A 21481-nucleotide genomic window follows, 5' to 3' on the forward strand; every position below is an offset into this window, starting at 1 on the left:
TAAGAGCCTGAGTCCATAGATGAGCATGGCGGTAAGGGTACGTAAGTGAGGTAAGCAGAAGATTAGGGATAATTTTATTTTTTTAAAAATAAAGAATATTATGCAGGAATAAATAAAAAAATACACTAATCCGAAAAAAAATGAAAATAAAAGATATATATATATATATATATAATTTCCTCCGTATCTTCTTAAAATATTCATCTTTGGATTTGATGACAAGATAATTGTTCTTATTATGCACGTGGTTTCTATACATCTCACTCTCTCACCTGTAGGAACTGAATTTAAGATTTGTTTTCTTTGGCATTTTATGTACGGAGAAAGAGCGGCTTTTGTTGAACACGTGACGCCGACTCCCTTGACGGCCAAAGGAACACGTGATGCTGACCAGAATCCACGGCGGACGGATCTCGGATGCACGTGCGGCGAAGCCGCCGGTAGCTGCTGCTCCTCGCGCTCGCACGTGCCACCTGACGACGCTCTCTGAAAGCGAAATCTCTTATATAACAATTTCCTTGGAATATATATACCAAAGCTTTTTTTTTTCTTTTGAAGCAAAAAAAAAAAATTCTTATTTTGTTCATCAAGTGGAATTGAATAACCCAAAGTAGACAACAATCTATCAAAAATCATATACTCGCCAATTGTTAAAACTATTAAATACATTAGGTCATTTCCTAATAATGAAAGAATAATAAAACCTCTCAAAGATGATAAGAGAGTAAGGAAAAGTATGCTGTAAGAGGTTTCATAAACAGAAAGAGTAGCACCTACAAACAAAAGAGGAACATTTACATCGGATGGCAACACCCATCCATATGCGAATGACATGAAGCAATGCAATTGCTCATTTATCCGTCAAGAAAGATGCAATATTTGTAAACCAATCACACATTTCTAAATGTGATCTCATATCCATCATTCTGCAGACGATCCCACCTTTCACAATGAACATGCCATGAAATCATTCTGTCAGATGTGCTCCCCCATTTCGGTCAAGATAAATTGGACTTTTGAGGTTGTAATTAGTTAATCAGATTAATAAAATCCACTCGAAACAAAATTTGATAAGGCCTCAATTCTGTTCTTCATTTCCTTGCTTTCTTCCAAGTGGCTTAGCGACTGATATCCTTGTTGGTTCCGTGTCTTGTCCATCTTTTCTCGTAACGATTCGTAAAGGATGAGCTTCGGTGTTGAAAACCCACTCATCGAATGAGATGAGTGATGGCGGTGAGAACAAGAGATAGAGATACTTCAGTGTTTCTGCAAGAAAGAAGCTTTGCATCATGTTGTCCTTCTCACCTGTTTTGACCTGAAGACAACATCAGAAAATTAGTCCTGGAGAATTGAAGGGATGCAGAAGGTATATTTCAATCAACTATGTTTGTATAGCAAGGAAGATAACATTTTTAGCAGTAGAGTAATGCACAACAAGAGAGAAAACCACATCAACAAGTAAAACCAATTATATTAACAAAGATGGTGAAGAAGAAAAATAAAGAGAATTGCTTCACAACAAATTAGTCTCCATAAGCATGTTGATGGACAACGAAAAAAGGGAAAATAAACAGCTTGTGAATAACACTAACCTTCGTATCAAACCACACTCGATTGGCAGCAACATTTTCGCTTGAAACATAGAAGAGTTCTCTGAGATTCAAGGCTAGCTCTTTCCTCAAGATCCAACATTCCCCTCACAATTCAGCTTCACAAGTAGGATAAGAATGGCCATCTTTAACCATTGTTCCCCAGAACATATCCTAAATAAGCTAGTTACATGACTAAGATATTCCATCATTGCCTGCTCAAACATAACTGATCTGATCTAACTGGATAGGGTTATTTGTTATAAGCACTGTCTGGTCCAGTGAACGAACTAGGAACTAACTGGCTGTGGAATGGTTGGTGACAACACACTTGAACTTGAGATTTGTTATATTTTAACGAGTGACACAAGTAAAACGAATTAAAGGTCCCACTACAGGTGCAAGCCAAGTCACCAGCAAACTATTATCTCCCATAGAAATAATGTGCATCCATGAAACTTGGTCAGTAGTCCCATAGAGACAATGAGAAGTATTTGTTTGTACTTTGGCAAAGCAATTTTAATCAAGCACTTAAATCTCAGTTACTAATCAGATGAATCTTTATGCATATAGAACAGGTAAGTAATATCCACAACACTAAGCCAACATACATGTTGAAAGACAAATATCATTTTATCAACGGGAATTCAGAAGGAAAGTACCACTTCCACATAAACCATGAACAACCCAGAATGAATGACATTGACGGAAAAGGTCATCGATAGTGACACAAGAAACTTACATCTCTTAGTCCAACATAACCAGAATCGATACGACAGTTCTTTTCGAATGCCTGGAATATGTTCCAACCCCAATCTTGGTAAGTTTTGTTTCCAGTGAACCGCCAGAGATACATAAGTGACTCCACAGTCTCTGGTCTTAATATATTCCATGATGTGCCAACATTCATATCCTGAAGTAATGCATGGACTAATAGTTATTTTGCAGTGGTATGACTTATGTCTAAGATTTGCAAGTTAAGTTTATCTGACCTCTCCACCATTGAAGTAGTAGTTTTCTCCAGCTAATTTTGTTGGAGTTGATTGGTAGAAATTATAGCAAGTCCAAGCAAGCTGCATAAGAAATTTGCCGACTACAGATAAGGGCAGAAGACAAATAAAAGAAGGATCTGATTTGCAGTCATTACAGGCTAACAAGTAAGAGAAAGATATTTTCCAATTGCACATGTTCGAATAAAAAGAACAAGGAACAGAGGAAGGACTGTGAAAATTATGCACCCAGATTGAAATAGTTTGTGACCACAAAGGAAATGCTCATAAACATAAAATCAAACAAACAAGATCAATGATCAAGTAGTCATATATTATTATGTAGAATGCTCAAACCACGAAGGAATTGAAATGATCAAGTAGCAGATCAAGTAGGGGTGCAAGATCTTTGTTAGGTGTGACAGTTAAGGTAGAAAATTATACATTGAAAATGTAACTAAACACTCTGTATTTGTAAACACCACTTGTGATGAGAGTAGTGATCATTCAGCTCAAATGCTCAAATCAAAGAAAGCGGAATCATCAAGAAACATGTTAAATGAAAAAGAAAGATAGGAACAAAATCTTGAAGATAGATTTTTGTCCAGTCATTTCAAATATTTGTGGAAACGACATACTAAAAGTTAATTTACAATGATAGGACAAAAAACAAGGCGTTGAAGAATGAATTGGAATCAAATTAAAGAGTAAGCAATACTACTAGCAGGGGTGACATTTTGGCAGAAGATTTTGGTTATAACTTATAATTATATAAGGTTTTTCTGAAAGCCAGTTATTAATTTAGATTATCAGACTTGACTATTTCCTTCATGCCAGTGCAATTCAACAGCTTAGCTGTCTTAAAGATATGATTGGATATATTACAGGCATGCAACCTCATACACCAATGTATGTTAAAACAAAATCAAGTTCATTATCAAGTCAGAAGCATAAAAGAGGAAATAACAATGCAGTCTGAACTCTGAAGAAAGAGTACCTCTTTTGCAAGTGAGAGGAATTTATCTGCTTTCTCTGGGTCATAGTCTGAGGAACCCAGAACTAACATGCCTGGAACAAAGCATGCCAATTCATCCATCTGATTAAATTTGAAACCAAGGGGAATCAGAAGGGTTGTAGATTTAGAAAACCATTAAATAGGAAATCTCTTAATCACTTCAAAGAAGCATACCTTGTTGGAGAGAGAATCACCAGTTTTCTCACAGATATATGACAAAGAAGATTGAGTGGTTTTCCGTATCAAACTCAATAGACCTTCCATCGAAATTTCCCACATTTCTCTGGAGTGGAAGTTCTCCAAGTCAATAGCATGACAGAAAAGAGGTGTTCAACAGTCAAGCATATACGCAAAATAAATTCAGGGTATTCACAGGGCAAAAAAATACACACACAATTCACCAACCGGTAATGCTTCACTGTTCCAGTTTTGTTCCCTTGTATCCAAACTTTGAGTAAGTATTCATAGTAACTGTAATAAGTTAACCTTCCAAATCATTAGATGTTGACAAGGTTATTTTGTAAGACATAATAGAATGAGCTATGCAATAATGATTATTTTTATAAGACAGCATAAGCTGACAGATACAGGGTAGACGAACAACAGTGTTCCAGATAAACCATAATGTGCCAAGAAAATATCAACTCCACAAACTAAAAATGCCAACATTACCTATCACCCATAGCGCCAAATGTTATGCTTGAGGAGGATGCTGCCACACCTGAATGAGGGTTAATATAGATGGGAAGTAAACCATCACTTGGATATGTCTTCTGCAGCTGAGTGATGACCTTCTCTGCCTGGGCAAGTAAAGATTCATAGAAGGATCAACATGACATTAAATATTAATTTTGTGAATGGCACCCGACTTAAAGTCAACCCTCTAGGAGTTGTATCCTTAATCAGAATTTACCAGCTTCCTTTTAGAGGTGTCTTTAATAAATTAACAAAACTCCAGTTAGAACCTGATAATATTACCTTCTGCTGGTATCTGGGGTCTCCCGTTCTCTGAGATAAAGCTATAAACTCAAGCTGCTCAGTCCCAGAATCTGCAAGAATACTTTGTCCCTATACATCATATAAAAATGTAGCATGAAGTAATCAAGTTATAATTATACCATTTTCAGGTCAGAGACCATCTAATATTAGAAAGACAAGTTAAAACACAATTGTGTAGTTTGAACAGAAAAAAAAAATGTTAATGGAAGAATTTAAAGTAAATTAACTGTAGAAAGTTTTAACAACATTAGTTATCTAAGAGAATAACAATCAAGGATTGCATGTAGAACTGCCGATTAACTGATAAACTCTGGTTCAAATTTTTTGCTGAACAACTAATTGAACAAGGCTAAATAGCAAAATAACATAACAAACTCTGTAATGGAAGTTCAAAATATATAATTAGTATCTACAATAGATATTGCTGCCTAAATAGCAACAGGACATAACTGATTCGGTATTGGAAGATCAAACTATAAAATTAGTATCCACAATAGATATTGCTGCCTAAATAGCAACAGAACAGAACAGATTCAGCATTCTCTGGATTAAAAAAAAAAAGGATTTTCATATTTTACCCCAGTCCATCCAAAATTATGCGCATGACCATGAGCCAAGTTTATTCTGTTATACGGAATGCCTGTTGGTGTATCCCATGCAGGTAACAATCTATCAGCAATGTCTCTAGCCTTCTCAAGAAATATCTTATCACCAGAAAGGTCATAAGCACTAAGTAGTCCACCAACAACTCTGAAATTAGAACAAATAGAAAAGAAAAACACATGAGAAGGGAGAACAAGAAAAAACTAATGGACTCAAAGTTTCACTCTCTAATGACCTGAAATAACTAAAACTAGAATATGGGAAGCACTATCACCCAATTATGCCAGAATTTAATAGGCACAACACTAAGTAAACCTTATAATGCAACCTTATGGTTGTCTCAAAAACACTTGCTTCATAATCCTTGTTGAAGTCTAATGAAGTTGCAATCCACCTGCCATTTATGAGAAACAAAATCTTAGCTAAACAAGTATACTTTCAGCATATAGTAGCCCAAGACTAATCTCCAACTCTTGGACAATTCTAAACAATATCAAGTAAACTGACAATTTCTTAGGGCATCTATTTCTAAAATGATGAAATGATATAGCAAAATAAAGCATACAATTTAATGCTAGAACCCCAAGATAGCCATCTGTACAGATCACATGTGGTAGGCTTAGATTGTTTGTGCTCATCTCAACTTAGATTGAACTGCACAAGAAACAGCAACATATCCAGGAGCATAGTGTCATGATAAGAAAACACCACGTAGCTTCTCAGTCCTCACTAAGGAAACTCATCGTTAATGCAACAAGTACATCAACAAACATTTTAGATACCAGCACAGCACATAAGAAATGTGGAGACAGATTCAAGACACCAATATGACACAAAACTAATACACAAGAATGTCAAAACTTGGAAAAATAGGATACAATTCAGCATGGAGATCCAATATAAAAAAATTCAAATCTATCATAATATATGACAGTTTGACGTTTACCATGATTCATTATAAATAATAAGTATTCACTAGCATCCCTGACATATTCATGATTCATGAATATTGCTTAGTAATACAAATTGTCAAGAATATAGGTAAAATAACAAGAATGTATAATAAATAAAACAAAATCATTCTAATAATTTACCGAACAATTGATGTTATATACAAATAACAATCTATTGAATCATATATCGATCTTCATAATTAAATAAACAGTTCTCTAAAGAAATGTCTACAGGGACAAGCTTTGGTGCTCTGATAAGGTTGCTCATTTGCAACCTTCTCTATACCCCACATTGATGGGAACCTCTTGCACTGGACTTCCTTTTTTTTCTCAAGAATTATCCATGAAGCATCCAACTATCTGTAAAGTATCATAAAAGAATTCACTCTCTTTAAATAATTATTTAAAACAAATATTTCAAGGAATTACAAAGTAAATTGCTGAGAAGTATCTGTTATGCAGATACAGTAAGCAACTCGAATAATCTGCACTTCTCAGATCAGTACCAATACCAAATTTTATTTAACTGAGACAATATGAACTGGTATCTCTGCAGTTTCACCTTGGTAAGGATTTTAAGTTTTGATTGGAATGGAGAGTTCCACACTATGTTGTGTTGTCCTGTTCAATTGTTGAGAATCTTTATGCTAGAACAGGGGGCACATTGCTCATATTTTGTTTAACCATATCACAATGAAAACATACCAAAACCTTGTAGAACAGTAAACCAATAAAAAGAACTCACAAAAGAATTTTCTATGTAGATACTAACTGCTATAGCCGTACAAAGACACACTGATTTGGTAAGGTTGGTATGGTTGTTGTATAGCATGTGAAATCATGCATCAAATACCATTAAAAACGTTGCAATTTTTATGGAATAAACATCAAATTTGTCGCAAACTATAATCATAATAGAAGTGCACAATCAAGAACAAAGAAATCAAAGAGCGGGCAGTGGGTCATGTGATAAACAACCCATTTTTAGCAATTCTGCTAATCATCGTTCTTACACGGTCATTGATATATGACATAGAAGAATAAGCAGTATGCATCCCAAAGTGATTTGAGTTTCAAAAACATGAATGAAATTTATATATGATCTCACTTAATATTAAGACTGAACAAGGTTCATAGAAACATTTCCTAGAACTGTATATGAATAGAAAGAGAGTCGATCGAACATAGTTGTAGAAGGATTAAGCCCTCTATCCTCTCAAATAAAGATTAAGGATATACCACCTAAACCTAAAATTCTCCAATTTAAGCATGTTCTATTATGGCAACTAATATGCATAAAAGCAATTTGAGATTCTAACAGTTGCCTTCCTATCATTGTAAAAGTTGCAATGATATACAGGAAATATTGTGCCCAATAAAATACTATCAGCCACAGGTTTCAGAATCCTTATCCATGCAATAATATCTAGCCAGCATTCGAGAAGCAGACAGCACAAGCAGCATGCAAGCTTGACTATGATGCACACTTGAGTAGCAAATTATGATCTAAATATGAGAGTATGTTTGCAAGGATCTGGCATTTCTTTCACATACTGATGACAGAAGCATTGTCTTCTAGGTGTGACAAATAGAATCTAGATTCAGAAAAAAAGGAGGCACTAAGATGATAAAAAAGGAATGTAAGTGAAATAGATAGTGCTTATTGTTAAAAAAAGCCTCATGGAAATAAGTTACTTTCATTAATGGAGATAAAAGCTAAGCTACGGAAGCCATAACAATACAGAGCAAATGGGTTTATTGGAAAAGTGAAGGTCCATATATGACCTCACAATTAAAAGTAGAGATTGTTTGTCCCGAATCCAGCAAACTCTTGGCTATTCCAATAGAAAAAGAAGTCTGCAATATCAGGTGGAATTCAGCAACCTGTACTAGATTCCATTTTTACAGTTTTCTTATTATAGAATGCTTTTCATAGTAATCACCTGCATGAATCTTAAAGATTTCTGGGAAAAGAAGAGCATATTAAATAAATTAGAATTTTTGTATGAATCTGTTAGAACCCTTGCGGATTCTAAGCTTGAGGTTGATCTCTTTAGGCAATCGGCCTCCTTGGAACTCTATAGGGGTTCCTTTCTCCAAGTTGCTGTTCAAAACCTGCTAGAAAGATTCATCTATTTCTTGAGAAAAGAGAATGAATACATGAATATTTATAGGGCTTCTAAACCCCAACTCCTAATATGACTCCTACTCAAGACTCCTACTTCTAATAGGACTCCTACTCAAGACTCTCACTTCTAGCCAACTCCTAATGCTTCTCTAAGAAGCAACCTTCAAACTAATCCTAACCTTAGCTGGTCTCTTCACCTCTTTAATAGGGGTCGACTAGGTAGGTTTTACATGAATGCCTCTTTCAATGAAACTCAATTAGGACTCTCTTAGCTAGAGTCCTAACAGACCCGCCCTCTTCAAATCAGTCTTGTCCTCAAGGCTGACGATCCATAAATTCTAAGAATTTGATCTTCAAGTTGTTATAGTTCTCCCAAGTGGCATCTTCTGCTGGTAGGTTCGCCCACTGTATTAGCACTTCAGTAGTGGGTCGTCGTCGTCAAGTCACGATCCGTCGATCAATAATGGCACTCGGCTAGGTCTGGAGTTCTCCTTGGGTAGTTATATTTGGTAGATGACTTTGGGTTGTCTCGTTTTGTCCCAGCTTGAGCTTTAAACATGACACATGGAAGACTGGATGGATTCGGGAGCTGACGGGTAAGTGCAATCTGTATGCTACCGCTCTGATGCGCTCCAAAATTTGGTAGGGTCCATAGAACTGAGGTGAAAGCTTCATAGATGCTCTGGTCTGGATTGATATTTTCTTATATGGTTGGAGTCGTAGGAAGACCCAATCTCCTACTGAAAATTCTCTTTCGCCTTTGTGTTGATCATATTGATGTTTCATCCTTGCTTGAGCTGCAGTGAGATTATGTTTTAGCAACTTTAGCATTGTCTCTGTCCTGTAGTTCTCTATCTATTTGTTCTACTTTAGAGGTGCCCAACATATATTTTGGGATCATACGGGGAGGTCGGCCATACATAGTCTCATAGGGAGTACATTTTGTGGATGAATGATAAGTTGTATTATACCACCACTCGGCCTAGGGAAGCCACTTTGTCCACTTTTTTGGCCGGTCACTGGTGAAGCATCTGAGGTATGTCTCCAAGCATTTGTTCACCACTTCAGTCTGGTCGTTGGTTTGTGGGTGATATGCCGTACTCATTTTCAATTTAGTGCCCTGCATCTGAAATAATTCTGTCCAAAATCTACTCATGAAGAACCTATCACGATCACTTATAATAGATCTCAGCATCCTATGTAATTTTATAATATTCTCCGTAAAGATTCGAGCAATACTAGAAGCAGTGTAGGCAAGGTTTGCCGTACCGGACTGTACCGCCCGGTATGGGCGGTACGTACCGGTCCGACAGGCCAACGGTACGCGGACCGGCCCGTACCGTACTGACACTGTAGCAGTGTACAGTAACACTGCTACATTGCTTCAATTTTCACCATCAAACCTTCCTCTGATATGATATGCCCAAGATATTCCGTATTCTGTTGAAGAAAGCTGCACTTCGATTTTTTGACAAAAAGAACATATTCTCGCAAAATCGTCAAAACAAGTCGTAAGTGCTAAAAATAACTTTCAAGAGAAGGGTTGTAAATAAGGATATCATCGAAGAAAACCAGTACAATCTTACGAAGATAATTCCGAAAAATATCATTCATAAGGCTCTGGAAGGTGGAGGGAGCATTGGTGAGACCAAAGGGTATTACCAAAAATTCGAAGTGGCCGTTGTGTGTTTGAAATACGATTTTTGGTATGTCTTCTTTGCACACTCGTATTTGATGATACCCGGATCGAAGGTCCAGCTTTGTGAAGACTCGTGCTCCCTTTAATTCATCAAGCAATTCATCTACTACTAGAATAGGGTATTTATCCTTGACGGTAATGCCATTAAGAGCATGGTAATCAACGCACATTCGCCATGTTCCGTCCTTCTTTCATACGAGGAGCACCGGTGAAGAGTAGGGGCTGCAACTTGGCCGAATAACTCATGTTTCGAACATCTCTTTTATAATCCTTTCTATTTCATCTTTCTGGAGATGTGGATACTGATATGGCCGAGTATTTGCTGGAGGTTTGCCCGGAAGAATCAGTATACAATGATCATGCCGATGGGTAAAAGGTAGGTTGCACGGTTTATCAAATATATCTGAAAATTCAGCAAGCAAAGAAAGTAGGTTTGGATCTTCAAATTCTGTTGGCTCTCTCTTAGTTTGCTGCTCAAGTTATACGAAAATGTCGCTGCATGCTTTGTGCAAAACTTTCTCCATTCGTTGTGTGCAAATCGTCGTTACATCACCCCTACATTTCCCGTGCAGTATCACCTGTTTTCCCTTACTATAAAATTTCATAATTAGTTTCAAAAAATTCTAGGAAACATTACCTAATGTCGTTAGCCATTCGATGTCGAGCATGGCCTTATAATCATCAAAAGGGAGGAGGAAGAAATATGCAATTATCTCTTGGTCTTATAGCAACAATTTCACCCATGAGCACCTATGATCACACTTTAAAATTCGTCCGTCAGCGACCTTAACATCAAATCTGCTGCAATTCTCGATAGGTAAGGCCATCCGGACAGCAACCTTGTTGTTCATAAAATTATTAGTGCTCTCGGTGTTAATAAGAACAGTGATAAGTTGTTGCTTCAGAAGTCCTCCCACTTTCATCGTTTGCGGGTTCGCGTAACCAGCAAGGGCATGCATCGTAATATCAATTGGCTGTTGTTCTTCATCCGTGACCTCTTCCTCATGCTCCTGGACCTCCTCCTCCATGTCTTCAAGAGGTTCAATCAGTAGGAGGTGGCCCATTTTGTAGCGATGATCACGATTCCACGGCTCGTCGTAATACTAACAAAGACCCTTTGCTGATCAGTCACGTAGTTCTTCTTTTGTCAATTTTTTTGGCAGCGAAGGATGGTTGGGAGCAGAAGGAGGTTTATATACCATAGGCCTAAGAGAGGTTCTTATCCTTCGAGCATCTTGGTTGAGCCATTCTTCTTGTATTCGGGCGAAAGAAATCGCAGCTGTCAAGGTACGAGGCTGTCGCACCTTCACCTCCCCTTTTATCTCTAGCTTAAGTCCCTCGATGAATATTCCTAACAATAAACGGTCGGTCCAATCACGAGCAAGGTAGGATAGCTTCTCAAACCTGGTTTGGTACTCTCGAATCGTAGAGGTTTGTCGAATCTTTGTGAGTTAGCCATCGATATTTTCATACTCTGTAGGTCCGAAATGATTCAGCAATACGTTCTTAAATTGATTCCACGTCGGAGCCCCATGATTGTATTCCAGCCAATTGTACCATTGAATAGCATCTCCTTCAAGGTGGATGACAGTAATTTCCACCATAGCATTATCCGACATTCGGTAGTAGCGAAAGTAACGTTCGACGCGCGAAATCTACCCCGTCGGGTCTCCTTCCCATCGCAGGAAGTCCACCCTCATGTGTGGCTGCAGCATGTTCGAGGTGTTAGGAACAGAGTCGACACTAAGAGGGGGGGTGAATTAGTGCAGCGGTCAAATCATGTTGGTTACAAAAACCTTTTCATTTCGCACGATAAAACCGATTTCGGAAATGCTTAACTTTGAAAGCAATAAGAGGAGCGTAGTAAGTAATGAGAAGGCAGTTTACAATTTAAAGTAAATTGCTCAAAGTAAAGCAAACCAGATTTTTATAGTGGTTCGGTCGTCGTGACCTACATCCACTCCGCCGATTCCTCCTTCGTCGAGGCCACCGGTATCCACCATCGGTCTTCCTTCAATAAGCGAAGACCAACCACCTTTTACAACTCGATTCTCCTTTTACCGGATTTAGGATATAACCCTTATACCCCCACTTACTCCTCTCTCAAACTATTCTAACACTTAGAACTTTTGAGAGGGGTTCACACAAGATTGCAGCAACGTTTCTTTCTATTTTAACTCTCAAGTCTTGTGTTTGTTAATCAAGAATGAGAGGGATATCTATAGGCCTCAAGTTGATTCAAACTTGGAGCCTAAAAACATCTCATCCCGGGTTTCCTAGGTTCGGGCGGTACCACCACCTGTGCTGGGCAGTACCATCGCCAGTGTCAGTCTGACACTGACACTGCACTGGGCAGTACCACCGCCCAGACTGGCGATACCACCGCCTAGCACCCTGCCAAGGGCGGTACCACTGCCCAGACTGGCGATACCATCACCTGACATAGTCTCGAAGACTGTGCCACGATAGTGCCACTTCTTGGGTCACTCTTTAGGTTTCTCATTGGGCCCAACACAGTCCTTACATGGGCCCAACTGGCCCCTAATTGGGTTGGCCCAAATCCAATTCCAATTACGTGCTAACTACGAAATCTAAGATATACTTAAGCTAAATAAGTCCCTAGGTCTTGGTTTCTTTTGGTGAGCTTCCGACGAACTTCCGACGATCTCTCGGCAATATTCTAGCAGACTCCCGATAAGCTCCTGGACTTCACGACGATCTTCTTGGCGAGTTCCGACGAGCTTTTCTGGTAAGCTCTGAGACTTCTCGGCCAATTTCGACAGAACTTCTGACGAACGTCCGGACTTTCGACGAACACTCGAACTCGCAACGAAATCCTTGACTCCGGGACTTCATTTTGCTTTATGTCTTGCTATCGTAGTTAATCCTGCACATGTAAAAACACACTTCGATCTAGACAATTAATACTAAGCATGAATCATGTTGTCCGGCATGTCATTGGTCCCTCGACGCTTAATCCGATTCTTCGGCGCATCGTCCTCTCTTGCGGCCTATTGCCCAATCGGCTAGTTGACTCCGCAACTCCGATATCCTTAGCGTAATATCCGCTCTTCTTGGCCCAATGCCCGAATCCATGGCCCGAAGCCTTCTTTCGATACGTCGACCGATCCTTCGACTCGACGTCCAATCTTCTGACATGATTTTCCCCGGGCCCAACATGATTCTTCCTGCTTTAATTGTCTCATCGTGATCGAAGCATCCTGCGTCACTCAAAACGCAGATTAAATCATAAACATTTATCAATTGGTTTCATCATCAAAATCCGAGATTCAACACGAGGGTTGTCCCTCCTTCTCTGAAGGCCTCTCTGAACTCTCTCCTCGTTGAAATTTGGTTGGACTCGGTGATTGTCCAATTCTGAATTCTGCAAATAAAGCGCGCAATTTGTCCTCCAAGCGCGATTCAAGCCGCGATTCAATCCGAGATTTCAATGCTTCAAATTTAGCATTAATTGGATCTTGAGAAGCTATAGCATATGTCTGTAGATCAGAGATGTCTCTATCTTTTTTCTGTTGATGGGTTAATGACATGGGGTGGTGGAATGTTCGAAAAAATTAAGGATCACAGAAAGGTACTACAGCAGATTTTTACGTCTAAAGTGTAGCAGTTTGGACGTAAAAAATCAGTGGTAAAAAATTTTTTGACGAAACCAAAGGGAAATATACTGTTAGGAAATATCAAAGCTGTCGTAAAAATTTTGTAGAGATTTGGACAGAAAAAACGCAGTAGCAAAATGAAACAAACTGTGTTATGCGATTGGAATTCTATAGTGCATCTTTCGTCATCGAGATGAAAACCTTACGACGAAAAGTTTATGCAGCAATATAAGAAATTTTTTTATTTTTTATTTTTGAATAGGGATAACTAAATTGCAGCAGCAGTAAGGTAGGAAACCAGAACCTATTGCAATTCACCGGGAGATCAAAGGATGATCCACGATGGTGGAGATGACGACGGAATTCAACGACGATCTTTTAAGCAATTGTGGGAATTGCTTTAGACAGTTGTGGCGGGCTGATGGATGGTTGTGGAAGGGCAACGAGACACCAAGAATGCTGCTCAGATACCAAGTGTAGAACCCTTGTGGATTTTAAGCTTGAGGTTGATCGCTTTAGGGGATCGGCCTCTTTGGAACTCTATAGAGGCTCCTTCCTCCAAGTTGCTGCTTAAAGGCTGCTAGAAAGATTCATCTATTTCTTGAGAAAAGAGGATGAATACATGACTATTTATAGGGCTTTTAAACTCCAACTCCTAATAGGACTCCTACTCAATACTCCTACGTCTAATAGGACTCCTACTCAAGACTCCTATTTCTAACCAACTCCTAATGCTTCTCTAAGAAGCAATCTCCAAACTAATCCTAATCTTAGCCGACCTCTTCACCTCTTTAATAGGGGTCGGCTAGGTAGGTTTTACATAAATACCTCTTTCAATGAAACTCAATTAGGACTCTCTTAGCTAGAGTTCTAACAGAATCCTCTGAATTCTTTGTTAAATTTTCAATTAGTTCACTTAGAAGAGACATATGAGTAGAAATAGCCTATAATGTATGAAAGCATTATGTACCAATTCAACCATCATAGCAGCTATTATTCAACCCAAGCCTAATACACTGAAAAGAATATAAAAGTACATAAAAATGTCCAATTATTTCAAAATAAGTTTTGTGAGAATAGAATTCTGTCCACATATTCAATATTTAAAAAAAATCATATCGGCAAATAAGAATAATAAATACAATGTGCACCAATATGCAGAATTTTGTTGTTTATTAGAAACTCACTCTCTTGCTTTCGGAAACTCATCTTCTAAGCCCATAATGTATAATGTATCAAGAGAATCCACAAGGGTTGCTCCAAGGCCACCAAAACTATTGACACCATTCATTGACTGTGGCTGGATATAGAAGTAAAATGCTGTAAATTCTTGTTGCACGAATTAAAAACAAAAACAACAGGGAACATCATGATTCTAGCGTAAATCTTATGCTACATTTCAGAACAAACCTGAAGCTCATCTTGTCCCCACGCATATTTTACATAAGAGTTCCAAGCATGAAGCATAGCCTCTTTAACTTTTTCCCTCCGTTGGCTGTTAACCAGATCAATTTCAGCCTTCCACACATTATTATTCTTGGCCATTTCCTCCTTTATACCAGAGAGAATTTCAGTCCCATCACCCAAATGTCCCCCGACTTCCCTCAACTAAAAGAAAAAAACAGAAATTTAAAAAGATACATAACGAAGGCAAGTCATTTTCACAACATTGACGTGAAAAATGCACAAAATTGTCAGATTAGAAACATGACAGAGGAATGGATTCTTCAAGTACCTGATGTTGCAATTCGTTTAACTCATCGTAGAGTCTGGAAACCTCTGCCTGCACATTGACGTCGTATTAAACTTCCTACGACTTCGTTCTACATAAATGAAATGAATGTATCCTCTCGAAACAGCAACACTCGACATTGAAAATTTTAGTAGAAAAGAGAAAGATTTTTTTGTTCAAACTATTGGCAAGAAGATTACCGATAGGTTCCAATTCTATTCCTGAAAAATATCAATTATGTTGAAACTATTGGCCGAAAATAACCCTTCCCCAAAACACGCAAGACTCGTAGAACTATCAAAAACAAACAATAGAAGAATAACGAAAGACGCCCTAGACCATTCAAAAGATGATGTTTTTACTGATGCCAAGCAGATCTACCGGCCCAAGAATCGAATACGGACTGGAGCAGCAGCAGTCGGGCTCCAGTAAAAGATCCGACACTTGGAACGAGAATCAAAGAGGAAACCCAAGTGGATATGAACGGATCGTCGCCGACCTCGTGGTCCCGGAGCAGGGAACGGCGGTCCCATACGACGAAGGTGGTCAAGACGAAGGCGGTCAAGACGGCAGCGAACCGCACCGGCCTCTTCATGTAGTATCCGGGATGGAGGTGCCGCCACCGGCCCGACGAAGAGCCCCGCCGCGCCATTGGTGCCCTCCGCCACAACCCTAATCAGCACCCACCGAATGGGCCTCCCCAGTCCTCCTCCTCCTCCTCCTCCTCTTCCTCCTCCTACGGCGACGAGTCGTCCCGATCGGGAATAACGACGGCTTTGTGAAGCTGCTTATATCTGATCCGAACTGTGAAGAATGAGCGTTGTTCTCCTCCTCTCTGCGCTCGGGCCCCCACCAGCAACTGCCAATAAGAAAGGCCGGCCTCATCCGTGACTCCTTTATTCTTGTATCCCATAATACTCCGTCGTACATTAAAAAAAAATTGTAGGGAGATTTTCTAGAAAATATTTATATTTTAAGTATTTTATAATCGGTATCTCTTATTTTGATTTTTTTTTTCAAATAGAATTTTAATTAAAAATATTAAATACCCCTAAAAAATTATCATTTTTGTTGCTCATTTTTTAATCAATTTTTAGTGATTATAATATTTGATTGATCACGTTTGAAATCATCAGAGTAGATCTATACCAATATGACAAAGGAACTGATTTATATCAGGGTAATTTCTCAAAAAAAAAAATCAATGTTTTCATTTTTTTATGCATAGCACCTTCTTTTTGTTTAATTCTTACTCATACTCTTTATTTTCCAAAAAAGAGATTATCCATGCAATTCTTCATCTCCTACTCGTCTTCACCTCTTGCTCCTAAGATGACCTACGAAGTTATTAGACGGCAAAAGCTACCTTGTGAGTAGGAGGCGGAGGCCACCTTTCCACTAAGAGGTAGAGGGCAATTTAGCGGTATGTAACATGGTTGAGGCGAAGGGTGAGAGCAAGGGCCTTATGATAAGACCTTTGTAAAACTTCAATAGTGGCATGCTCAAGGGTAATGGATGAAAGCGAGGGTGAAGCAAGCGGACAACGGTGCAAGAGTAATGACGAACGAGAGACAAAAGTGACGATCGACCTAACAGAGGTCAAAAACATTTTATCTTTTGAAAAATAAGAGCTACTCTATGAGAATAAAGCAAAAAAAAAACTTAAAAGAGTGTTTTAGGAACTTACCCATGATAATATGGGTGTATAAATATTATTTTTTTCTCGGAAAAGTCTCTCTTTCACACGTTCTCAATGTGGTTGAAGAAACAGAAGACAAAAGAGAAGCTTTCATGAATCATTCACTATCATCAGATCAGTGTGGATTATCTCCAGAAATAGGAATAGAGTCCATCAAAATAAATCCAAACAAGTCATCCACTTGACCAATACAAATCTAATTCACATTTACTTACAGGCATACGTTACATCATTGCGTATTATCATACAAACATGGGACAAAGAAGAAGAAAAACTATGGATAGAGGCGAAATGGAGAGAGACATAATTAGAATCGAATTGAAATCCTCCAACTCAACATTTCGAACATTTTAGAACCTTCGTTCAACATACCGATCGGTATGTAGAACTGTTCTTCAAACATATGTAAATCTCATACCGTTGTGTCCCGAACTTGACATTTCACACCATAGCTTTCAAACTGTTGTTCCATGTGATAAATGAATCAAAGTTGGTCATGTAGACCAAATCGTATGGCATGCATTTTCCATGTCTCAATCAAGGAATGAGAAACACATTGTCGATTGTCCCCACATATACACATTAAATAGCACTTTATTCTTTTATTTTTCTTTTTTTTACACTTTTAAATATTTATTTATATATGTATGATAAATCAGATTATGGTTGTCATATATACGAGGGATTTGGATCTATCAATCTACTTCCGTGCCTATATCAAGTTGGGTGTCACGCAGACAAGTTGGGTGTTCGATAAAGATTCCTCGATAATTAAGTTAGTAAAAGATTTAGATGTGATTTAATAGATGATCCTGTAAAAATTATGTCGATGGACAAAGACCCTTTCGATCATTAATTATTGAAGAATTCATATGATTTAAAATTATGACTATACACTTTCTTGGATAGAGACACTGATAGGTCGAAATAGAGAATATTTATACAGATTATTTGTGAGTTATCATCCTTGTAAGATGATGATTCGAAACATACAGCTCAACATGATGTGTTAGAACCATTATATAGATATATATATAATTTAGTGCAAGCAACTTGAATTGTTGCAAGCTTAGATGAGATATCAGATGATGACGGCGAAGACGATGATGTGTTTTGAGAAAATGCATGAAGGTGCAGCTGCTTGAGACGTTTGGACACTGCACCGAGGGGCAGACACATCGACGGATGAAAGCAACGCCGATCGACCTTGTTCATGTACGAAATCCATTACGTCAGAGGAAGAATCTTGTCTCGGTTTAGCCCATGGGCGACTGACTGGGAAGAACACCGGCCACAACGTTGAGAATGCTGGCATCTCCACCTTACAGTTCCCAATGACTTTGCCTTCTTCCTCTTATCCTTTTGTTTGACCTGACGGGAGTGCTCGCTGGTATTTATGCGGGCGCAGGGTGCCATTGAGCATGCATGCCTGCGTTTGATCTCATGGAACCCTATCAGATCGAGTGCGCCAACTACTGGGAGACCGAAAGTTTCTTTGACGCTGAGTTCTGCAGGTATATATCCATGGCAGACATCTGTTTGCTCTCGGAAGAAGAACATGCATTTTTTATTGCGTTGTTATTTTGCATTGGTTGTGAAGTTTTCGTAGGCAAATATTGCTTTCTTGGTCTCTCTCTCTCTCTCTCTCTCTCTCATCTCTGCCCGTCTCTTTTGATGTCTCGACATGGAATGAAGCAGTTGGGACGATGAGAAAACCCTGTCAAGCTCGCCAGACATGGCTGCTCAGTCGACGTCGTCGACGCTACCGAAGAACATCATGGCGGAGCGGGAACGGAGGAAGAAGTTCAACAAAACGCTCTACGATCTCCGAAGCGTAGTCCCCAACATCACAAAGGTGAGAGGCAGGCACACATGCATGCGTGCAATCGTTTCATCCGGTCAAAACCAGTGATTTTGTTGGGTTTGGAGTGCAGATGAACAAGACGTCGGTCATCCTCGACGCGATCAACTACATCCAAGAGCTTCAAGAGCAAGAGAGGTCGCTGGTGGAAGAGATATCGGAGCTGGAGTCGCCGAAACAGATAACTGCACCACCTCATGGCATAAAGGACGAAGACCTTCTCCATGCACAGATGCAAAGGAGGAGAGCAGCATCGATGTCACCAATCGAAGCGATGGAAGTACGTCAACTTGCATTAGAACTTAGAAGAGCGCTGTGAAGTACTGTCGACTAATTTTGTCTCTGGTTGTGTGCAGGTTAGCGTGGCAGAGATGGGCAATGGCATCTCGTTGGTTAGCATCACTTGCAACAAGAAGTGGAATGCCATTGTTATGGTGCTTGGGGTTATCGAGTCTCTTGATCTCAGGATCATCACAGCCAATATCACTTCTAGCTTCGGAAAAGTCTTCCTCTCTCTAGTGATTCAGGTCTCTCTCTCTCTCTCTCTCTCTCTCTCTCTCTCTCTCTCCAGTCATTATAACCGAGTAATTGACATGTTCAGGCCGATGGAAGACCGAGTGCTTATTTGAAGGAAAGGATCGAAGCCAATTTCGTACATCTCGAGGCCACATCTCGAGGCCACAAGAAACCCTTCACTCGGTAAAGATCTTCTCATGATGAAACATTGATGGGTTCAACTGTTATACTATGTTTGGGCATATCATCATGCAGCCATCCATCCATCGGTCAACCCTGTGTTGTCCAAAGTATGAAGTGGAGATCAAGAAGCATCATTTACATTTAGGAGATGTGTGATAGTTAGTTCTTGGCCTTGTTATTGAGGTGTTTGGAAGAATAAGATAAAAATATGTGCTGCTCACTCTGTTTACCACAATGTCAGGAAAAAGATACAGGAAAAACTTTCATCCAAGAGATATTAAATGATCAATATAGGATAAAGCATACCAAAAGCTTTGTGGAATCAGAGGTTTGCCATGACCAGTAAATGTTGGATGTCAACCATCACCTTTACTGGAATGATGGTGCTCAGATTCAAGGTGGAGTGTTAAAAAGATGAATGTTCACAAACCTCAAGTGAATTATATTAGGAGGAGCGGTAAGAATTCAACATCAAATGCTATATCCTCTGAACTTGGTGTTGAACTTTTGGCTGTCCAGATGTTCTAGTAATTAGAACAGAGAAGTTTGGTTATGCAGCAATGCCAAATGCAAAACAGAGACTGATGTCTAAGTGATAAAAACTTACTCTGTGAATTATGAAGAAGCTTACCAATTTAAACCAAAAACACCAGTCATGTCTAATTTACTCACAACAGCACCAGAAGATAACATAATACCAATGACAATATTTTTCTGCCAAGTACCATTCAAGATATAAATTTCTGTAATCAAGCCATTCTTCAGGCCATGAAACAAATTCTGGAGTTGACATATTTGATCAGCTCTCATTTGAACACTGACTGAGAAGTCTCCTCACATCTCAGCACAACTCCATCAAGGCTTGCTGGAGTATGCACCTTGCCCACTGGCATTTAGTAGAGGAAGGTCAGAAGGTGGAACCATCATAATAACAGCTTCATTCCTTTGACAGAAACTAGTTCTGCCCTCTTTGATATAGCTCCAGGAGAAAACATCTTAACAAACAGAAACTTGTGGGTAATTTGTTTATGATGATGTAGTTCTCAGTCCTTGCACAAAAATGAACAGCACAACTGCATCCAGTGACATTTTTTTTGTCTGACGAAAAAGGACCCATGATATTTTCATTCTACATTTCATTCCGTTGAAGAATGTGTTCACCAGACGACAGAAGAAGAAGGTACAGGCTGAATGCCACTTAATGTGTCTCACAAAGAAACATAGACTCGGTTTAGCCTTCTTTCAATCAGCATCATGTGATCATAACTGGAAAGGTTGAAATTCCGGAGACAAGTCCTAGTTTAGATTGATATCCAGCTTTTACCTCTCAACCCAGATTGGAAATCTGAGATACAAGAGTCCACCACATGCCTCTGCAAAAATTTCAAAAGTTCTAATGTATAAGATTAAGATTGAACTTTCTAGTTGAGAGGTAAGATGATCCTCTGGCTAAGATTGAACTTTGCCAACTAAGAAAAAGCATACACAAATAAGGGAGAAAAGCTACATCTAATTCTCCTTTTCGGAATTGCTCAATTCATATTGATACAGCTAATTCAAACCAGATTTCCACTTTCCTGTGGTCTACTTTTTCTCATATATATATTCAAGAACCTTGCCTGCTTAAAACCTTTTCATTGAATTATGTAAGTCAGATCTTTGTCACCTAAAGATGACATGTGACTAGTTACTCAATTCAGCATAGGATCAAAATAGGATTTTGGTTCTCATACATTAGCATGGGCAATTTTATGTCAGGAACCAAATTTGGCAGAGTTCCATGAGTTAAAGTTGATTAATTGTGGGCCATGCCGCCGTGGTGTCCAAAAAAAGAATAAAAAAGAAAAAAGAAATAAGGTCTATGGTTATTGCTATGATGATTTATCAATACATCACAA

General features: G+C 38.9%; 1 protein-coding gene across 3 annotated transcripts; it reads right to left on the bottom strand.

Annotated features, from left to right (window-relative positions):
• Positions 1 to 623: 623 nt before the first annotated feature.
• Positions 624 to 16095, bottom strand: LOC135634620 (mannosyl-oligosaccharide 1,2-alpha-mannosidase MNS1-like). Of its 3 annotated transcripts, XR_010495408.1 has the most exons (15): positions 15824 to 16095; positions 15328 to 15375; positions 15003 to 15200; positions 14780 to 14892; positions 5524 to 5589; positions 5171 to 5342; positions 4572 to 4661; positions 4266 to 4393; positions 3999 to 4064; positions 3768 to 3876; positions 3576 to 3674; positions 2582 to 2662; positions 2332 to 2502; positions 1593 to 1708; positions 1189 to 1315 (listed from the first exon to the last, which is right to left on the bottom strand). XR_010495408.1 is itself a non-coding variant. In XM_065145054.1 (14 exons), exons 1-14 carry the CDS (start codon positions 15974 to 15976, stop codon positions 1079 to 1081), a joined length of 1647 nt encoding a protein of 548 aa, XP_065001126.1. In that variant the 5' UTR covers positions 15977 to 16094; the 3' UTR covers positions 624 to 1078. The 3 variants fall into 3 exon arrangements, 2 of the variants coding, with proteins under 2 accessions (XP_065001126.1, XP_065001125.1); XM_065145054.1 differs by lacking the exon at positions 1593 to 1708 and having other exon boundaries at positions 624 to 1315; positions 15908 to 16094; XM_065145053.1 differs by lacking the exon at positions 1593 to 1708 and having other exon boundaries at positions 624 to 1315; positions 15824 to 16092.
• Positions 16096 to 21481: the final 5386 nt, after the last annotated feature.

The sequence above is a fragment of the Musa acuminata genome, chromosome BXJ3-4, assembly GCF_036884655.1.
Source record: "Musa acuminata AAA Group cultivar baxijiao chromosome BXJ3-4, Cavendish_Baxijiao_AAA, whole genome shotgun sequence".
In the NCBI taxonomy this organism is placed as follows: domain Eukaryota; kingdom Viridiplantae; phylum Streptophyta; class Magnoliopsida; order Zingiberales; family Musaceae; genus Musa; species Musa acuminata.

What these genes read in the sequence shown, in the direction of transcription:
- LOC135634620 (XM_065145053.1), bottom strand. Translation starts at nt 15,976, where the DNA reads ATGGCGCGGCGGGGCTCTTCGTCGGGCCGGTGGCGGCACCTCCATCCC. An exon ending in GGGGACAAGATGAGCTTCAG is followed by an intron (nt 14,893 to 15,002) that starts GTTTGTTCTGAA and finishes TTCTATATCCAG; the next exon opens with CCACAGTCAATGAATGGTGT. An exon ending in ACTACTTCAATGGTGGAGAG is followed by an intron (nt 2,503 to 2,581) that starts GTCAGATAAACT and finishes GCATTACTTCAG; the next exon opens with GATATGAATGTTGGCACATC.